We start from the raw sequence: 21,645 nt of genomic DNA on the forward strand, positions 1-21,645 counted from the left end.
AGGGAAACGGGTCTTGCATGCGACACGTGGTCTTGGTATGTCGAACACATGTGGCAAGTCATTTTAAAATCTGTCCATACTAGAGAAAGTTACAGCCCGGATTCGACAACCTATTCTCTATGTCCTTATATATACAGCATTCCATTGTGAATAAACACCTAAGTGTGACCTTGACCTTAGAGGTAGGGACACGGGTCTTGCACGCAACACGTCCTCTTGGAATGTGGAACACATGTGGCAAGTTATTTTAAAATCTGTCAATACAAAGGAAAGTTACAGCCCGGACACGACAACCTATACTCTATGTCCTTATAAGCAGCAGTCCATTGTGAATAAACACCTAAGTGTGACCTTGACCTTAAAGGTAGGCACATAGGTCTTGCACATGACACGTAATCTTGGTATGTGAAACACATGTGGCAAGTTATTTTAAAATCTGTCAATACAAGGGAAAGTTACAGCCTGGACACGACAACCTATATTCGGTGTCCTTATAAGCAGCACTCCATTGTGAATAAACACCTAAGTGTGACCTTGACCTTATAGGTAGGGACACGGGTCTTGCACGCGACACGTCGTCTTGGTATGTGGAACAAATGTGGCAAGTTATTTTAAAATCTGTCCTTACAATGGAAAGTTACAGCCCGGACACGACAACCTATACTCTATGTCCTTAAATGCAGCACTCCATTGTGAATAAACACTAAGTGTGACCTTGACCTTAGAGATAGGGACATGGGTCTTGCACATGACACATCGTCTTGGTATGTGGAACACATGTGGCAAGTTATTTTAAAATCTGTCAATACAAGGGAAAGTTACAGCCCGGACACGACAATCTATACTCTATGTCCTTATATGCAGCACTCCATTGTGAATAAACACTAAGTGTGACCTTGACCTTAGAGGTAGGGACACGGGTCTTGCACGCGACACGTCATCTTTGTATGTGGAGCAATGTGGCAAGTTATTTTAAAATCTGTCCTTACAAGGGAAAGTTACAGCCCGGACACGAGTTATTGAGCCGGACACACGGACGGACGGAAGGACGGACGGACGGTGCGATTTTAATATGCCCACCTTCGGGGGCATAAAAAATGTACGTTCATAGCACCAACTTAGATATAGGATGTAATCTCTCAATAAATGATAGTATAGTACTAAACACATATTTAAAAGTAAACTAGAGCTATCACTGAAGGTGATTAATTTGATACCCCCGAAAGCCGCCTCTCATTATGATTAATCATTGTATAAAGTTTTATGAAATTCCATCTAGTAGTTTTCAAGTTACTGTGCGGACAAAAGTTTGACAAAAAAAAAAACACAGAAAAGGGCAATAACTCTGTAATTTGCTAAAATAGTGTAATGATTCATGTACACTGAACTCCTTCTCATTGTGCTGTACCATTGTATAAAGTTTTATTACATTCCTTCCGGTAGTTTTCAAGTTATGCTCCGTACAAGAAATAAGTAACAAAGGGCAATAACTCTGTAATTGGCTGAAAGAGAATTGCGGTTCCTGTACACTGCACTTCCTCTCATTATGATCTATCACTGTATGAAGTTTTATTAAATTCCATCCAATAGTTTTCAAGTTATGCTCCGGACAAGAAAAAGTAACAAAGGGCAGTAACTCTGTAATTGGCTGAAATAGAATTGCAGTTCCTGTACACTGCACTTCCTCTCATTATGATCTATCACTGTATGAAGTTTTATTAAATTCCATCCAATATTTTCAAGTTATGCTCCGGACAAGAAAAAGTTACAAAGGGCAGTAACTCTGTAATTTGCTAAAATAGAATTGCGGTTCCTGTGCACTGCTTCCTCTCATTGTGCTTTACCATTGTATTAAGTTTTAATAAATTCCATCTAGAAGTTTGCAAGTTAATGTCTGAAAAAAAATGACAGAATAAAAACAAATAAAGGGCAATTACTCAGTAATTAGCTAAAGTAGCGTTATGGTTCTTGAACACTGCACTTCCTTTCATTGTGCTTTACCATTGTATGAAGTTCCAATCAATTCCATCCAGTACTTTTCAAGTTATACTCCGGACAAAAAAAAGTAACAAAGGCAATAACTCAGTAATAGGCAAGAATAGAGTTATGGTTATTGTGCACTGCACTTCCTCTCATTATGCTCTACCATTGTATGAAGTTTAATCCAATTCCATCCAAGTTATGCTCCGGACAAGGTAAATTGCAACGGACCGACCGACAAACCGACTGACCACAGGGTGACTCCAATATACCCCCTTCAAACTTCGTTTGTCGGGGGTATAAATATTGAAGTTTGATGAACATTGGTCATGAATGATCATAACTGAATATAGCCAATGTTGGGCAACCATGGACAATTATTTATTTATATTCGATAATCACGCCATCACTTATTATACAATGTCATTAAAGAATATTTGACCAGAAACGCAATTCACAAGACATAATTGCATGAAAGGCTATTTATGAGAGTACTTAGTAATTTGAAATATATATAATAATTCTAGAATACTGATTTCAACTTTACTTTTACTTTTTAAATTTTCATTTTTTTTTTTTGCAAAATGAATAAGATTGATGAATTGCACACTTGATAAGAACTGAAGTGAGCACATTGTGTTGATTTATTACCATCTTTGAGCATTTCTGAGGAGCAACTTTTCCACATCCCATCCGCGTCCATTGTTGAGTACACCTGATCAAATGGGGCAAAGAACATCTGTAGGGTGGGGGTGAGAAACCTTCGGGTGTTCTCAAAGCCCAGTCGCAGGCCTATGATGTACAGTAGGTCAATTATCTTGTACAGGATCAAGGAGCGCATGGAAGCACCGCTCGGGAAAGCTGTTGAGGCTGAGGAGACCAGCTTGAGTATTGGCCTCAAGGCATCACGTATCACAGAGTCCTGTAAATGAGATGAATAAAACACTAATTCATATGCAATGATAAACATTGTTCAAATGTATAGTTACATTTAATTAAATTGATTGATCAAAACAGTGAAATCTTCATCATTCCTGAAAATACTAAGTCACAAAGAGTTATGCATCCTAACTTTTATAACACTGTGTTAAACCTACCCAGGAAAATATAATGTATTTTGAACAACCATTACAGATATGTACAGCCTATAAATCTTACCAGTAGCACCTGCATGAATGTTTTATCCGTCAGTAAGGGGAGCATACTCCGTAACAGGACTACAGCAGCCACCAGTCCGGCCTCCGCTCTGATAGTCAGGCGTTTCCGGGCTACATGGATCTACAGAAAAAAATAATTTGAGTGAATTTATGATTTTTTTTGGTTTAGCTGTTTTTTAAGGCTTATTCAGTGGTCCAGATTAGCCCAAGCCCACAAGTTAAATGGTTGTATGCTTAGCCACATAGTATTGTAAGGAATCTGGCATGCTGATCAAAATTCTAAATTGGTGCCTGCCTACGAACAAATTGATGTACAAACCATGTCAGTGATGCAGGGTAGGTACTGTATAAGTATGACTTGCTCCCCATATATACAGGCCACATAGCTGAGACACTCAAGCACCTTGTGGGCATTACTGTCACCCTGGACCTGCCGAGTGGACTGGGCAAGGCTTGAACCTGCATAACATGTAAGGATGGGGAGGTACATAACAACTTGTGGATATAAATACATAAATATCCTGTACATTATACTCAACTGTGGTTAGATATATGTACAAGCCACATTCCTTATATAATTAAATCTCAATAGAAATCCATGAAGTGTATAAAAGAAACAATATTTGAAGGGTGACAATTAATGCATTAATTGCTAGGATTTTTCATTAAAAGATTTTAAATCATATGGTAAATGCTGTTTACAAAGTTATGAATTTTCACCTACACTGTTCATGTACAGGTTCTATCTGTTCCTCTGCAAGGTAGCACAGTGCCAGCATACGGACAAGATTCTTGGAGAGAAACTTGGCTGTCAGTAGGGGCCCTAGGCGATGTGATAACCATTTAATACTCTCAGCAGCAACGTCACAGATGTTTATAGTGTGACTGTAGTGGATCTGCTGAAACTCATCCGTCTCACTCCGGATCATGAAGGAGCTTAATTTTGATTCCTCCTCTCCATTTTCTACTACCTCTGCTTTTTCCTGATCATTCTGGTGTTCAGTACTTGTGTTTAATTGACTTCTACCCCCATACAACTCCTCTTCCATTTCAAAGTGCACTGAGTGGCTGTGTTTCATCTTCCTCTCCTCGCTGGTATCTTCTGGCTCCTGTGAGGCCCTGCTAGAATCCTCTGACATATCGAGAATGTGGGAGATACTGTGGACAGAGGCCTTGTCAGAACTGCTGGGATCAGTCCGCCCAGAGTCATCATCCCTATTGGCTTCATATTCATAGCTCTGCTGGGACATCTGGAATTGTACAAGAGTCCCAGATTTAAAAACAATAGCACCGAAAGCAGATTCCAATGATCATCCATTTGTTCTCATTTAACCAAGGGACATGAAAAAATTTCCCTCAGAGTTATTGGACTTCCCATGCATAAGTACATTGCTAGTGGGTACAAACATAAGTAATAACTTTCATATGAATATCTTTGTTATGGGAATCATTTTTTCATGACTGGAACTCCTGTTCAGATGGCAAAACCAAGGCTATGACAATACCAACTGTCATGCTATAAACAGGTTTCAGAGATCTATTGTATTAAGAATTGGCCAAGTGATTTAATTGCATAAACACAATGAAAACATCTTTCCATGACTTACAAAATGCATTAAATTGTGTTTTAGCTTGCAGTAAGGTAAAATAAACAAGAGATGTTTGTCAAACATTATTCTCCCCTGAGCGCCATGTTGTCAGGATTATAAGGACAATTGATTGAAATATGCATGGATCAAAATGACAGCTGATTTGTCAATGACATTGGATGCCATTGAGGCATTGAAGATTATGACCATTCAAAATGTGAGGATAGAGTGTGTTATCAGCTGGTCACCAAAAATCTAAATGTCAAGTTTGAGGGCCGTGGGTGCAGGCATTGACAAGTTATCATACAGACAAGCTTTTTTCGCTCAATGTCACTGTGACCTTACCTTTTACCCTATGACCCCTAAAATCATAAGGGGTCATCTACAGGTCAGACGCAACTCCAAGTCAAGTTTGAGTGCCATGGGTGCACGCATTGTCGAGTTATCACTCGAAACATTTTCGCAATCAAGGTCACTGTGAACTTGACCTTTGACCGGATGACTCCTAAATTCAATAAAGGTCATCTACTGGTCAGGCCCAACTTCCATGTCAAGTTTGATGATGATAGGTTCAGGCATTGTTAAGATATCACTGGGAGAAGATTTGTTAATTTTTTTGCTTTAAAGGTTGCTGTGACCTTGACCTTGGCCCGATGACCCCCAAAGTCAAGAGGGGTCATCTACTGGTCAGGCCCAACCTTCATGTCAAGTTTGATGACCATAGGTCCAGGAATTGTCGAGTTTGCTTTCAAGGTCACTGTGACCTTGACCTTCGACCCCTAAAATCAATAGGGGTCATCTACTGGTCAGGCCCAACCTCCAAGTCAAGTTTGAGGGCCATGGGTGCAGGCATTGTTGAGTTATCACTCTGACAACCTTTTATCATTCAAGGTCACTGTGACCTTGACCTTTTGCCCAATGTCCCCGAAAATCAATAGGGGTCATCTACTGGTCAGGCCCAACCTCCAAGTCAAGTTTGATGACCATAGGTCTAGGCATTGTTGAGGTATCACTCGGACAAGCTTTGGTCTACCGATGGACCTCCAGGACCGACAGACCGACTGACCTACCGACCGACCGACATGTTCAACGCAATATACCTCTCTTCTTGGAAGGGGGGCATATTAAAATACTGACACATCATGCTAATTTTTTGCATTATTGTGATTTTACAGAAATATTTTTCTACTGCAGAAAAGACTCTTCACTGCTCACCCTATCTGTACTGAGGGAATCCTCAGACTTATTGTGGTGTCCCAGAATGAGGCTAGGGAATGCCCCCTCCAGCTCTGTGACATCATCGTCCTCTGCGTAATCCCCAAGGTAGTCTGGCTGCTCATCCTCTCTCTGGTCCGGTCGAACATCCTCATCTTCTGCGAAGAGTAATTGTTAAATAATGTTATGAATGGCTGAATGGTTCACCACTTATTTAAACATTTACCAGATGCCAAAATGTTTTGGAAAGGTACTTATAATAAGATATTTAAAACTAGAGATTGCTTTTTTGAAAAAGCGCATGTCTCCCCCATTGTGTGGTCGTAGGTGAGAAATAATCAATGATGGATCCCAAAATCAATAGGGGCCATCAACTAGTCATGACTAACTGGCATACCAAGTATGAAGTTCCTGGGTGTAAACGTTCTTGAGTTATTGAGCAGAAACCGGTTCTTCACCTCAAGGTCAGTGACCTTGACCTTTGACCAACTGATTGCAAAATCAACTAGACATCATGACCAACCTCACTTCAAAGTTTGGTGAACCTAGATCAAAGCATTCTCCTGATATTGCACGGAAATATTTTTTTACATTAGAGGTCACAGCGACGTTGACCTTTGACCTTGTGACCCCCCAAAATATAGGAGTTTTCTAAACCTCATGATCAACCTCCCTACCAAGTTTGGTGAACCTAGGTCAAACCATTCTCAAGATATTGAGCGGAAATGTTTTTTACATTGGGGGTCGCCGCGACCTTGACCTTTGACCTAGTGACCCCAAAAACAATAGGGATCTTCTACACCTCATGACCAACCTCCCTACCAAGTTTGGTGAACCTAGGTCAAACCGTTCTCAAGATTTTGAGCAGAAATGTTTTTTATATTGGGGGTCGCCGCGACCTTGACCTTTGACCTAGTGACCCCAAAAACAATAGGGATCCTCTACACCTCACGACCAACCTCCCTACCAAGTTTGGTGAACCTAGGTCAAACCATTCTCAAGATATTGAGCGGAAATGTTTTTTACATTGGGGGTCGCCGCGACCTTGACCTTTGACCTAGTGACCCCAAAAACAATAGGGATCCTCTACACCTCACGACCAACCTCCCTACCAAGTTTGGTGAACCTAGGTCAAACCATTCTCAAGATATTGAGCGGAAATGTTTTTTACATTGGGGATCGCCGCGACCTTGACCTTTGACCTAGTGACCCCAAAAACAATAGGGATCCTCTACACCTCACGACCAACCTCCCTACCAAGTTTGGTGAACCTAGGTCAAACCATTCTCAAGATATTGAGCGGAAATGTTTTTTACATTGGGGGTCGCCGCGACCTTGACCTTTGACCTAGTGACCCCAAAAACAATAGGGATCTTCTACACCTCATGACCAACCTCCCTACCAAGTTTGGTGAACCTAGGTCAAACCATTGTCAAGATATTGAGCGGAAATGTTTTTTACATTGGGGGTCGCCGCGACCTTGACCTTTGACCTAGTGACCCCAAAAACAATAGGGATCTTCTACACCTCATGACCAACCTCCCTACCAAGTTTGGTGATCCTAGGTCATGCGGTTTTCCAGTTATCGATCGGAAACGAAGTGTGACGTACGGACGGACTGACGGACTGACGGACTGACGGACTACCGGACTACCGGACTGACGGACAGGGCAAAAACAATATGTCTCCCCCAGAGAGGGGGAGACATAAAAACAACAAACCAAATGAAAAACATTGTGACAACAGGAATTTGAATACTTCAAACACACACTAAAGAAAAAGGTATTGATAAAGGTCTCTTTAGTTACCAATGAAGTATGTTATCAAGGACGGTATTTAAGCGCAAGACTCTTCAGAAATGATTAATGAAAGGCAATCAATTCACTTGTGCATACCAACTTGCATTGGATCCTGTTCGTCATCATTTTCTTCACATTCAGGTATTTCTTCATTTATCTGGTCCTCTGCTTCATCTTGATGGCTGCTATGGTGATCACTGTTGCTAGGAAACCCCTCCTCCTCTTTCTCTTCTTCCATGTCATCCTGTGAGGTATGAGGGATAACCACAAAGTTTTTGTATCCTGCCACAGCTTCCACCAGGAGGGTAGAGAAATTAGACAAGAACGACTCTAGACCAAGATGGAGCAACAGTTGAACCAGAAATGATCGATGGTAGAGTTTCATGTGTTTTGGTGTTGAGTCTTCACCACTGTATATTCTGATAAGACATGGCATGAGGTTCTTGGCCAGCTGGGCCGGACCCAGCTCTCTTCCTACATGTCCCAGGATGGACCAGGCTGCCTGCACAGTAGTCACTGGGTCCTCAAACAGGTCCCTGATGTAGGGTAGAAGGATCTCAAACCCTTCATCTGATATTCTACCACTGTTTTTCCTTAAATACAACTCCAATATCTCAACTTTCTTTCTGAGAAGGATTTTTTCTACCTTATTTTTTTCTCGAGCAGATTTCAGCTGGTTGAGTTTATAGCTGACATCCTTGTCAATGTTTTTCATGTTATTGATGAGCTCATACAGCCCACCAAAGTATGGAGGGAAGGGCAATACATTACAGCTTGGTTGAACTAGCAGGGCCGGGGTAGGTGGGGGTAGACCTAGGCTGTTCACCATGGGGTACTCGAACAGCAAACCACTAGTATCAGTTTCTTTACCTTGTTCCTTGAAGTTTTCAAGATTCAAGAGAATCTCAGCAGCAGTGTGGATAATTCTGCAAAGGAAATAAAGCTAAAAGATCCATTCACCAACTGCTTAAGCTACATGTATGTATTTATTATGTCCTTAAGTTAAGGCTTAACATTACCATAAATTATGTTTAACAAGAGATGTTTGTCAAACATTATGCCACTCTCAGCGCCATGTTGTCAGGATTATATGGACAATTGAATGAAATATGCATGGACCGAAATGACAGCTGATTTGTCACTGATATTGGATGTCGTTAAGACAGTTTTATGATTATGACCATTCAAAGTGTGAGGATAGAGTGTGTTATGACCATGACCTTTGCCTCTATGACCTCAAAATCCATAGGAAAATCCATAGGAGTCATTAGCTGGTTACCAAATATCTAAACGTCAAGTTTGAGGGCCATGGGTGAAGGCATATACAAGTTATCACACAGACAAGCTTTTTTGTCAAGGTCACTGTGACCTTGACCTTTGACACCTAAAATCATAAGGGGTCATCTACAGGTCAGACGCAACTCCAAGACAAGTTTGAGAGCCATGGGTGCAGGCATTGTCGAGTTATCACTCGAAACATTTTCGCACTCAAGGTCACTGTGAACTTGACCTTTGACCCAATGACTTCTAAAATCAATAATGGTCATCTACTGGTCAGGCCCAACTTCCATGTCAAGTTTGATGATCATAGGTTCAGGCATTGTTGAGATATCACTGGGAGATTTTTTTTGCGTTTAAGGTTACTGTGGCCCTGACCTTGGCCCGATTACCCCAAAGCCAAGAGGGGTCATCTACTTGTCAGGCCCAACCTTCATGTCAAGTTTGATGACCATACGTCCAGGAATTGTTGAGTTTGCTTTCAAGGTCAGTGTGACTTGACCTTGGCCCGATGACCCCCAAAGATAAGAGGGGTCATCTACTGGTCAGGCCCAACCTTCATGTCAAGTTTGATGACCATAAAACCAGGAATTGTGAGTTTGCTTTCAAGGTCACTGTGACCTTGACCTTTGACCCATAAAATCAATAGGGGTCATCTTCTGGTCAGGCCCAACCTCCAAGTCAAGTCTGAGAGCCATGGGTGTTGGCATTGTCTAGATATTACTCTGACAACCTTTTATCATTCAAGGTCACTGTGACTTTGACCTTTGGCCCTATGACCCCTAAAATCAATAGGGGCCATCTACTGGTCAGGCCCAACCTCCAAGTTGAGTTTGAGGGCCATGGGTGCAGGCATTGTCTAGTTATCACTTGGACAACCATTTACCATTCAAGGTCATTGTGACCTTGACCTTTGGTCCGATGACTCCCTCCTCCCCCCCCCCAAAAAAAATAGGGTTCATCTACTGGTCAGGCCCAACCTCCAAGTCAAGTTTGAGGGCCATGGGTGCAGGCATTGTCCAGTTATTACACGAACAACCTTTTACCATTCAAGGTCACTGTGACTTTTACGTTTTGCACGATGACCCCCAAAAACAATAGGGGTCATCTACTGGTCAGGCCCAATCTCAAAGTCAAGTATGAGGGCCATGGGTGCAGGCATTGTCGAGTTATCACTCGGACAACCTTTTACCATTCAAGGTCACTGTGAACTTGACCTTTAGCCCGATGACCCCCAAAAACAATAGGGGTCATCTACTGGTCAGACCCAACTTCCATATCAAGTTTGATGACCATAGGTCTAGGCATTGTTGAGTTATCACTCGGACAAGCTTAAAAATTATTTTACCATTAAAGGTCACTGTGACCTTGACCTTTGACCTGATGAGCCCTAAAATGTATAGGGGTCATCTACTGGTCAGGCCCAACCTTCATGTCAAGTTTGATGACCATACGTCCAGGAATTGTTGAGTTATCACTCATACAAGCTTTGGTCTACCGACGGACCGACATGACTGTGCAAAGCAATATACCCCTCTTCTTCGAAGGGGGGCATAAAAATGGCTTGGAACAGCATACACTGATTATGATTTTTATAACATCAGAATCTTCATAAATTTTAGGTATTTTAATTTATTTTTTTTATTTGTAACAAAATTATCTTAAACCACATAACTTTCATATCAAACACCTTAAGTGGTCCCGTTTTGTAAAACAAGAGGCCCAAAAGGGCCTATGCTCTACTGGCATGGCTCTTGTGGTCATTTTCAATCCAGAGCATGTACGTTTGAGTAATAGGCAACAAATATATAGTTCACTTTTAGTGTTTGGGTTAGCTGAAAACGCTGCACGTTCAACATCTGAGGACAGGAAGTGTTGTAAGCAGATTAGTTGCATGAACTATTTTAATATTTGCCAAGTAAAGGTATTCTGAGGGTAAGAAATATTTGCTTTTAAAACTGTACTCATCGTCAAAATTTCATTTCTGTGGCCTTAAAAATAAAAAGTCGGTCAAAGGTCAAAGTCAAGGACATCCGAGAACAACATTAATGCTTGTTTGCAAAACTGTTCACATGGTCAAAATTTCATTACTGTAGCTTTAAAAATTAATAAGTAAGTCAAAAGGGGTGGGGCCAGCTTTTGCCCAAGGGGCATTATTTCAAATGTTTTCAATTACATCATATGATGCTCCACATGCTCCACAACAAATATCAAAGGTATGGGCCTTGTGGTTTGAAACTAGAAGATTTTGAAAATATTTCTTAAATAAGACTCTAGGAAAATTGTGACACCCAAGGCAGTGCCAGTTTTGACCCAAGGGGCATAATTTGAACAACAACTTGTGGGACAATATCCGGGGGGGGGGGGGGGGCAGTAATGATCCCAGGGGCATAATTTGAACAAACTTTGTACACTTGGCTGAAAATAGACTTCGTTCATGTAGTCTTGGCTAAAAATTAGACTTAGCTTAAAATAGCATTTTTTATACTTTCAAGACCCATAATCCAGGCATGCATGGGCAAATCTGGCTGGTTTTCAAAAGGAACCGAGTTCTAATGGATATCTAAATACTGTACAAGTTTTATCGAGATACAATCAAAACTGAAGACTGTATTCTGTTCACAAGCTAGTGTTTACACAATAGCATTTTTTTATACTATCAAGGGCCATAATCTAGGCATGCATGGTCGGATATGGCTGGTTTTCGAAAGGAACCGAGCTCTAATGGATATCTAGATACTGTACAAGTTTCATCGAGATACAATCAAAACTGAAGACTGTATCGTGTTCACAAGCTAGTGTTTTCACGATAGCATTTATATACTATCAAGGGCCATAATCTAGGCATGCATGGGCAGATCTGGCTGGTTTTCGAAAGGAACCGAGCTCTAATGGATATCTAGATACTGTACAAGTTTCATCGAGATACAATCAAAACTGAAGACTGTATCGTGTTCACAACCAATTATTTACACAATAGCTTTTTTTTATACTATCAAGGGCCATAATCTAGGCAAGCATGGGCGGATCTGGCTGGTTTTCGAAAGGAACCGAGCTCTAATGGATATCGAGATACTGTACAAGTTTCATCGAGATATAATCAAAACTGAAGACTGTATCGTGTTCACAAGCAATTGTTTACAGATGCACGGACGAACATACTACGTACACATTACCATCGCATAAGCTCTTCTGGCCTTTGGTCAGTAGAGCTAAAAATGTTTAAGTCCTGCAGAATGTTCTCACTTTATGAAATTATAACCATTGGATTTTTTTTCTTTCAAATTTCTGTTATTTTTTTTTTGATATACCGGGTTATGAATATAGACTCACCTTGGTAGACTGCCCTTATCCCGAGACCAGAGTCTCCCAATGGTGTTGTACCTCTCCCGTAGACTGGCTTGCCTGGTGAGGGCCAGCAGCTGGTTCCCGAGACACAGTTCACACATGAGGCAAGCAAACTGCTGTATGTCCCGCCATACCACTCCCATGTTATCATGCAGCTCAGTAAACCTCATCTCTACTTTCTATAATAATTAAAGAAGAATTCCTCTTCAATCAACGATGACTTAAGGTTTGTTTTAGTATAATTAAGTAAAAGGTGATTATTACTGGTAATGTATTTTCTGTTTAAATTGTGGAACAGACCAGGGGTCCTGATTACGAACAGTCTCAAGTCCAAGTCTTGATTCATGCTTGAACAGGGTTTTATACGGGTTTTCACCATTATGATTCACGATCATGTGTGTATTAATAAGGTGCTGATATGTTGCACAGTGAATCTGGGAGTCCCCATGTAAAACAACCACAGGGGCCGCCCCAGGTTTATTGAAGCATGATGGTAAATGAAAAATTAATATTTGACAATAAAATTAATGTCGCTGTGTAAGAAGGCAAAAGGATGGAGAATGTAACCAATCCAAGCAGAACTCCATCATATGGTGTTACATATGAGTATATATATACTTATCAAACTTTACTCATTAGAAAGAGTTTGCCTATGTTAGCCTTGTTATTCACAAAACAACTTCGAAAATACAACAGATTAAAGAGAAATAGTTTCTTAATTAAAATGATGAAAATTTAAATAATTGATTTCAAACAATTGTAGATGAAACACCTAAAAAAGTTATTAAATCTTGGATATTTTCTCATATTTACACCAAATCAGCAAACATAGAAATCGATTCATTTAAATAAAATTCCATTTACAAAAATAAATGCACAAACATCCGTCTATACGTACACTATAAAAAGTGTGTGTGTGTATATATATATATATATAAAAATAAAGTTAGCATAAAATCTTTAATTTCAAAACATTTTTTCCTTCATTGTCTATATGGTCAGCAACTCTCTTCTATTTTCTATATCGTCAGGTAACTCATCAGCACTTTAGCATGTTTGTTATTCCCACGTGGGCTATCAAGTGATGTTTTAAGCAGGGAAACTGTGCAATCATTGAGATCAATGAGACCATTGTTGCATTCTAGGTCATTCCAGGTTTTAAGATGTAAATACATTTGTAATTCCTAAGCAAGGGTAGGTCTTTATGTCCAGGTTACCATATGTAGCAGTTTGATAGTTCAAACAACAAACACAGTGCTCTTCAATATCTTTATATTCAACATTATCGAATGTAGATATAATATCGGAGCGTCCTGAAAATATAAATATAAACAATCATAAGATAATGAATAATAACATGTTTATTAAGTTAACATCGTAAACAGTCTAATATCTTATATGATTTATTCGTGTGCAGTGGCAGATTAAATTAAATGGCTAAAGCATATAAAACACACATATAATACGAGCGATTACAACAACAAAAACAACACAGTACATCATAAAACAAAACATTGACATGGAACTTACTGATTTATGGAATCAAACACTCCTACTCCCTCGTACTCCCATGGTGACTTCTGTTATCCATGCATGTTATCATCTGTTACCAAACCCACATATATTAGTATATGGAAAGAGGCTAAAAGAAAATCACGGAACTGCCATTCTCGTTTTAAATACAAAATCTGCTGATGTCGTAAAAATACATGACAAAACTAAATAAATGCAGCTGAATGAAATAATGATCATTCCAATCCATTGCTAACCCAAGACAAACACAAAAGACTACAAATGCAAATCAATACTAACCATCAGAACATCAGATTCCAAGTAAAACAATCATGTTTTCTAAAACAAAGTAAAACAAACATCTCTGTAGACTTCAACTGTGCACGACAATCAATCAAGCTTGAGAGTTCCCGCTTCTTATTTACAAAGACAAGGGAGAGAAATCTGATTAACTTACTGCATTATCTCATTTGGGATTATCTCTCTTCGACTGTAAATTCACTTGGCTTCATCATTGTGTCACGTGATTTAATGATGCGCTTTGAGTGGATAGTAATTCTTTGTGTACGTTTCGATCTTCATTCATTTTTTGGGATACTACTTTAATGTTAATTCTATCTAAGTTTATCAGATTAAATTATTTAAATAGATATTGCGTTATGATTGCTTCTTGCTTTGTCAAATCTTACTCTGTTATTGGAAACATAGCTTGCAATTAATATAGTCTGCACTTTCTCAAACTATATTTTTGGTGGTAAATCAGCAGGCGACATTTGTTACTATTAATAGGAATTTTCTGTTGTGAGTGTCGAGTTTGTGGCTACACTGAACAGGGTTGAAACAACCCTGTTCAAAAACACTTTTACAAAATAACAGAGAATCATCTTTATTCAATTTGTGTAACAAAAATAAATGTGAATAATTGTACAATTGCATATTTTGATTTAGCAAATGAAACAAACTTTTTTAAGATTTGCAGTTTTGCCTCATGAGTCTGAACTTAAGACTTGAGGCTGTTCATAATCATGGCTCCAGAAATTGATTGCAGTGAGATTAATTAATGGTCTGTTATAATCAACCATTAACATGACAATGGAGGAAGAATTCCTACCTTCTTCCCAGTACAGTTGGGTGGCAGTCTGTCAGCAGTTTTCAAGGTGAATGAATGCAAAGCCTCCAAATGATCCAGTGCAGCAGTGGGATCAAAGTCATCTGGAAGCTTTATAAGACTATGCTCTACATCCCTGTAGAAAATATATGTGAACTGGTTACATGTATGGATGCTAGAAACAGTCATGCATGCATGCACTTCAGATAAATCAAATATATCAAATATAACAATATATTGCTAATGCGTTCTATTAACTATTTACTCAATACAAATGCGATATCAATGCTTGTAATGGTTTATGATTTATAAGTATATAATTGCCAAGCTGTGGTCAGTGTGCTATCAAATAAGCCTCAAAAAGCAGAAACATTCTACAATATCGGGATGAATTACCTGTCAGACAGAGTTGCTTTACTGGAGGATGGATGCATTGTCTGAAAGACAGGGAATGCAAGGATAAGCAGGTGAGAATAAATTCAGCAAATATATACTACACCAAGGCTACATAATACAAGAAGGTAGCACCTGTAGACTACAATGTATGTATATACAAGACTTTCAGCGTCATGCTTCGAAGGATCAGGTCCATGACCCAGGCCCTCATACAGGGGAATCAATCTGTCCTACAACATCACAGTACATTACATTAATTAGTGCTCAACTGGTCATTACAATGTTTTCAAACTTTTCTTCAGAGTGTTATTATGATAATTAAAAACTGCATTATTTTATGATATTTTGTTGAAATGCATTTGCAATTAAGTGTACTTAGATAACCTTTCTTTCATAACAACATGATCACAAAGAGGTTACATCATAGAAGTTTGACAAAACAATGTACTAATATCTGAAAATAGTTCACACATCATGCACATACATTAAGTTTAAAACCCCAAACATTCATCATGCATTTTTTTAAATTACACCAAAAAGAGTTGTTAAAGAAAAACGTTTCCATGTTATAGCATATAGTAGGACATTTTAATATTCTTTTAGGGCGTCTGTAAAGGAAGATTGCTAGTATATAACTAAAGGTGAGGATTAAGATAGTAACAACTGCAGCCAGATGTATATAACTGGTTATTTCTTTGGTTTGGTTCAAGCTAGTCGAAATGATGGTCGATATTTATCCATTTATGACTGATGATGAAATAAATTGCTTGCATGCGCAAACTGACCAAAATATTATAAGTACATGTATCCAGTTTTATACAAATATCCCCTGGTGTCAATGCTGCATTAAAGGCCACATTGTCAATAAGTTTTTAATGAAATTATTAGTTTAAATGTACTTTTGTGGATTTGCCATATCTTACATGTAGTTGCAAATTACATATTTTTTTTGGTCAGAATTGTTGTACAATAATGGAGAAAATTGCTGTGTTTGAGAAACTTGAACTCCCATGTTTGGCAGAAAAACTTCCAAAAGTGATGGCAAGGAACTTTCACTTTAAAATTCTTAACGGAAACCTGCTCTTATATAAACAATTTCTTAATAACAATTTAAATGCCCTACATGTCAATACAACACCCTATATGCAATATGCCCAGATATTTTGCTATGTTGCAATTATTTAGTATATTTTATCATTTTAACCCTTTCTTACCTGAGGTTTGCGTACCCTGATGGGGAGGAGTGAGAGTGTGTGTGTAAAGGGAAGCCTGTGGGGGTGGGGCTGGGGGAACATCTGCACCACACCATGGTTTTGGACCGTTCGGTGACCATCAACTAGGTGCAGGTACACATTCTTACACTTGATGGCGGAGTAGCCACTCAGCTGCATGAAGAATAGAATGGACACATTTATTCACGTAAATATGGTTTGGTATTAACAAAATACTCTGTACCAACCCAATACTTTAATTATTTACACAGGGAGTATCGCTTCTCATATCAATTCAATGTATTAGTTTTCTACCTTTCAAGAAACTTTTACCTTGAAGCCAAATGTAGTGTCAATCCAGTGGTGCAGGTCACATGAGACCTGTTCACTCTCAAGCATGGCGAGATGTCGCTCCACGAACTCAGGGGCAGATGAGCACCAGCTGGGCAGCTCCAGGTCAGGGAGATCTTCATGGATGGAGGTAAATATAGTAGGATCTGTGAAGAACTCTGGGATACACTCATCTGGAGTCCATTGGTACATTCTCTCAATGCTGGAAGGGTACTCATTTGGCACCCATTTAGTTCTAACATATGTGCAGAGTAAATGTTTAGGTGTTCTTCTTGCCTTATACAAATAATAAGTGATGTCAGAGAGAACATCAGACACATGATGTGGGATGTGTTCACTGTCCCCTCCAATCTCTCCCATGGCTTCAAAGGTGAAGTCAAGTTGACTGTCACCTTTATTTAACCTAAACTTTGACATAGTCAAGTCTCTTAGTCCAGAATGGGTAGAGGTGAAGTCCATGACCCAGGGTATTACAGGATGGTGGTTTGGATCTCCTAGCCTACGACCAGCAAGATAGTTCAGGTACATCAGATATCGGAAATTGCTCATTTTATGATGGACCCACTGCTCAGTAATGGATGCCAAGTTGTCAAGGCTGAGGTTTATAACCTGGAACTCGTCCATTACATCCAGAGCATCCATCATGAAGTTCTCTTTATCACTGAGTCTGGATAATTTTCTCTCTAATCTTACTTCACTGTCACATTCACTCATACTACCTGACTGAGTAAGGCCTTCAACAGAACTCACATTCAACTCCTCAGTATAGTTTGATTCCAGATCATTGCTTTGGGTATCCTTTCCAATATTTATAACAGAACTAGAGTATTCTACCTGATTCTTGACTGACACATCCTTAAATAAACCAGGAATGCTTGGGTATGTACAATACACCCACAGTTTCTCATCAATTCTTACATTATCCAACAGTAAATCCCCCACTGATAAGCCAATCCTATGGAATGATTGCATGGCCTGCAGTATCTGGTAGAGCACAAACAGACATTTTGCATGTGAACTTTCAAACACAGCTGGGCTGTAGGCCACTATGTCCCATAAAGAGTATGCAATGTAAGGTTGGATGATATAGAATGTCGACATTGTCTCTATCACAGCAAAGGTTGGAATGGCATTGTTACCAAACATTTTGTCATGGTAACAAGTGTGGTTGCTAGGTAACTCATCAATTTGGTGGTTGTCTGGCAGAGTTATATACACTTCTGGCTTCAGTCTTTGCAAGTAGCTCCGCAGTACATTGCTGAACTGTACAAAAGAAAACCATCTCATGAAACATACAGTAAAGAGAATTTCACATTTTGAACATATATATAAATACAACAAATCATTTTTGAAGAGTTTACCACATATAACTGGGGCAAAATGATGTTTATACCTTATCCTGCATATGGTGGACAGTGTCCATTGGTTGTGTTGTGTAATGCATATGTGCAGCTGACCAAAGATTACTGAAATTTTCCCGTGCTGTCTGAGCTAGATGCTCCGTGCATGTGGTTACGCGGCTTGTGTTGCATAGAGGACCATTTCGTAAGCTGTAATGATAAATATTTCATAACAATTTTACACACAAAAATTGATACATACATCATTCACAAATTTACCTTTGAATCTTTGTTCACGACAATATGGTTGATTACATACGGGTCAGCTCAGAAGTACACATTCCCAACTACAAGTGTCTTTTTTGTTTTAAGATAAATACATGGAGTTGTTGTTATTTAACTTTTCATTATGATCTTACAGTTTGCATGGTTGATCAAACTTCTGCACGATCTTCACACTAATTCTTTTCCAGTATTTTGGCAGCGTTTGGTGAGAGGGAGCAAGAAACAGACTTGCATCATCACGCCCGATCAACGCTGCTTTTGGACACTCCTGCAAAGTCTTTTGATGCAAACTCTTCAGCCAATCCTCATGCACCTGCAGTTTTAACATGATCATACCTTAACGACATGGAACGGCTATTTAGAAACAACTTATAACTGACCTGAATGCTACAGATTAATCATGCTATCAAAATAATATCTCTAAGGCTAAGATTAGTTTTTCGTGTCATTATTTTAGGGTATAATTAGATTCGTCTGACTCCCAACAGCAATATTCAAGTTAGAACAAAATTCATTGAAACTTGACCTTTGATCAGATAAAAATTGTTTAGGTTTTTAAACATTGCTTTATTTGAATGTGTCGCGTTCCAGACAAAGCTAAATCACATGAAAAAAATAAGGACTTCAAAATCATAATATTCAGAGTAACAAAATAAGGTTGGAAATGACTGATGCTATTAAAGAATGAAGAAAAAGTAGTAAGGTAAACTTCTACATAAAAAGTAGTAGGGCTTAATATCGACTGAAATAATCGATATGATATTTGTATTAATACGAAATTAGTAATATCTGATATTTCCCAGTAATAAAATGGATAAAAAATGCATAAAAAATGTATTAATATATTATATATATATATATATAAGGTAAAAACATCTGACGATCAACAATATTTCTTTCTATTCTTATTGTTGACATTGTGTAAAATTCACTCATTCTCTGACTTTTCAACCTCTTAGTCACTTAATCATATTTTCCTTGGTAAATCCAGGAATACTTCTGTACCATGAAATGTATCCAAACTTGACTAGATGATGATGGCTACCAAAAAAGGACAGTGTGAAGCAACTGCCACATGCCGGTATAAACTATAATTAGCATGTATCAGCAGTTAGAGAGTGTCAGAATATCAGAAGAGTGCAAGCAAATACCCTGTCTGTAATCCTTGTCATTAGATTTAATTCATTCAATGCAGAAAGTGTGAATGGAAGTAACAGATGCAAATCATGCGATGAATTGATTATTTTTGTATATAAATTTTATAAACAATGCAATTTCAAATTCAGAAGTAAGATATCTAGAGGCAAAATCATGTAGCTTGAAGCATAATCAAAGAGTTTTAGACTACAGGCTGACAGGACACTAGCCACAATAATGCTTGTATAGGGAACGTCTTTTTTACATTTTCATATTTTGTTTCCAAAATGCCACAAGTCGACTGATTCATACCAATGTAAAATATATTTTTCAACTGTAACTCCACAATATTTAACAATGCATTGTTAAGTAAAAACACAAAAGTTACACATAAATTATTATTTGCCAATACCTTTCTCTTAATACACTTAAGTGTTTCATGAAACACAAATTCCCGTTATCTTTCTGCTTAATATACTTAGTGCTGGTGAGATCATTCTTGGCTAGGAAAACAACAAATGGGATATGGAAGCGTAGAGTTGCCAAAACAAATATTGTCAAAGTCTCTGAAGCAGCTGTTAATATGGACTAACAGGAGAGTTGCCAAAACAAATATCGTCAAAGTCTCTGAAGGGACTGTTTATATGGACTAACAGGTGAGTTGCCAAAACAAATATCGTCAAAGTCTCTGAAGCGACTGTTAATATGGACTAACAGGAGAGTTGCCAAAACAAATATGGTCAAAGTCTCTGAAGCGACTGTTTATATGGACTAACAGGACACCTGTTTACTTCAAATGCTAAAATGATCTGAATATATGTGAAATCCCCATAAAAGAATTAAGAGTGAATGTTTTGGTACTCCACCCCCCGTAATCAGAATGTCGAGAGGAATACTTCTGACAAAATAAAAGTAGAAAACAGTGACATATCATTATTACCAGACATATATATCTCGACAGGGAAACACATTTCTGATGGTGTTTTGGAATAAATAGAACATCTCGAAGCGAACCATCATGTGCCATTTTACACTGGTATCTTCATATGTCAAAGAATGTTTGATGACATTTCAACTATATCGAAACGGGAACGTATTGCTGAAACACCTGGAAACTTTTAGAATGGGGGAGGAAATTTAATTACAAATGATGAAACTCAAAATAAGGGAAGTCACTCTGCTAAATTATTTTAAGTCAGAACGTCTCTATATCAAACGGCCAATTAACGAAATGATATCATTGCCTGGAAAATGTAAAAGGCGGGAGAAAGGAGGATTCCGCCACCTCAGGCCACTATAGCTGTCATTTTTGTGTGAAATAACGACGACAGGACAGTATTCCGAAAATAAAATTCGATTGATATTACAAAGCTTGACTGTAGAAACTAATTAAATAGTACAATTTTTCTTTACTGGGGTAATAGGAGGTTGTCACCCGCACTTTGCACACACACGTCACATTTCGTTTTTCGGGCTAGGTTTACATTAATGTGCTCATTTGTTGTCCTTACCTTGTTTATTACATTTATTTGATAACTCATATAATTTGTATTAATCTATTTTGAATACTATAAAAATATATATTTAAGTGTGTACTTTTAATGATGTTTGTTCTTTAATAAAGGCTTTTATGCTTTGTACTTATTACCTGAAACCAATATATAATCGACTTACTCCCAGTTATAACGGATAAAAGTGTATATTTTCAATGTTCGACAATTTGATATTGTGCTCTTTAATGTAATGGAAACATAAAAAGCATCTATGCTACCCAGACACAATCATTTTCCTCACTTTTTAAATCACGTATCGTAACAAATGTGTTGTCTTCTTTAAACTTGACACTTTTTCTAATATTTTTGTGTAGTTTTCGGGTAAACATAATACATTGGACATTTCATTTAAATCACTGATATATATTCAAATTTGTTGTATAGTT

The 21,645-nt window shown here is 38.4% G+C and overlaps 1 protein-coding gene across 1 annotated transcript in view; it reads right to left on the reverse strand.

Moving 5' to 3' along the window:
- The window catches only part of LOC128208101 (WD repeat-containing protein 81-like), a 31,983-nt gene extending 11,135 nt beyond the window's left edge, over positions 1-20,848 (reverse strand). The window contains exons 1-14 of the mRNA XM_052911444.1: positions 20,647-20,848; positions 18,704-18,882; positions 18,338-18,494; positions 16,927-18,207; positions 16,597-16,767; positions 15,383-15,423; positions 14,990-15,122; positions 12,352-12,545; positions 7,837-8,666; positions 5,942-6,099; positions 3,862-4,387; positions 3,457-3,596; positions 3,139-3,258; positions 2,632-2,902 (exon numbers count right to left, since the gene is read on the reverse strand). Of these exons, the coding sequence (XP_052767404.1) occupies positions 2,632-2,902; positions 3,139-3,258; positions 3,457-3,596; positions 3,862-4,387; positions 5,942-6,099; positions 7,837-8,666; positions 12,352-12,545; positions 14,990-15,122; positions 15,383-15,423; positions 16,597-16,767; positions 16,927-18,207; positions 18,338-18,494; positions 18,704-18,882; positions 20,647-20,733 (4,288 nt within the window). The 5' untranslated portion in view covers positions 20,734-20,848. The remainder of the gene's footprint in view (positions 1-2,631; positions 2,903-3,138; positions 3,259-3,456; positions 3,597-3,861; positions 4,388-5,941; positions 6,100-7,836; positions 8,667-12,351; positions 12,546-14,989; positions 15,123-15,382; positions 15,424-16,596; positions 16,768-16,926; positions 18,208-18,337; positions 18,495-18,703; positions 18,883-20,646) is intronic.
- Between the last annotated feature and the right edge of the window lie 797 nt (positions 20,849-21,645).

Source organism: Mya arenaria, chromosome 11 (assembly GCF_026914265.1).
Source record: "Mya arenaria isolate MELC-2E11 chromosome 11, ASM2691426v1".
NCBI lineage: Eukaryota > Metazoa > Mollusca > Bivalvia > Myida > Myidae > Mya > Mya arenaria.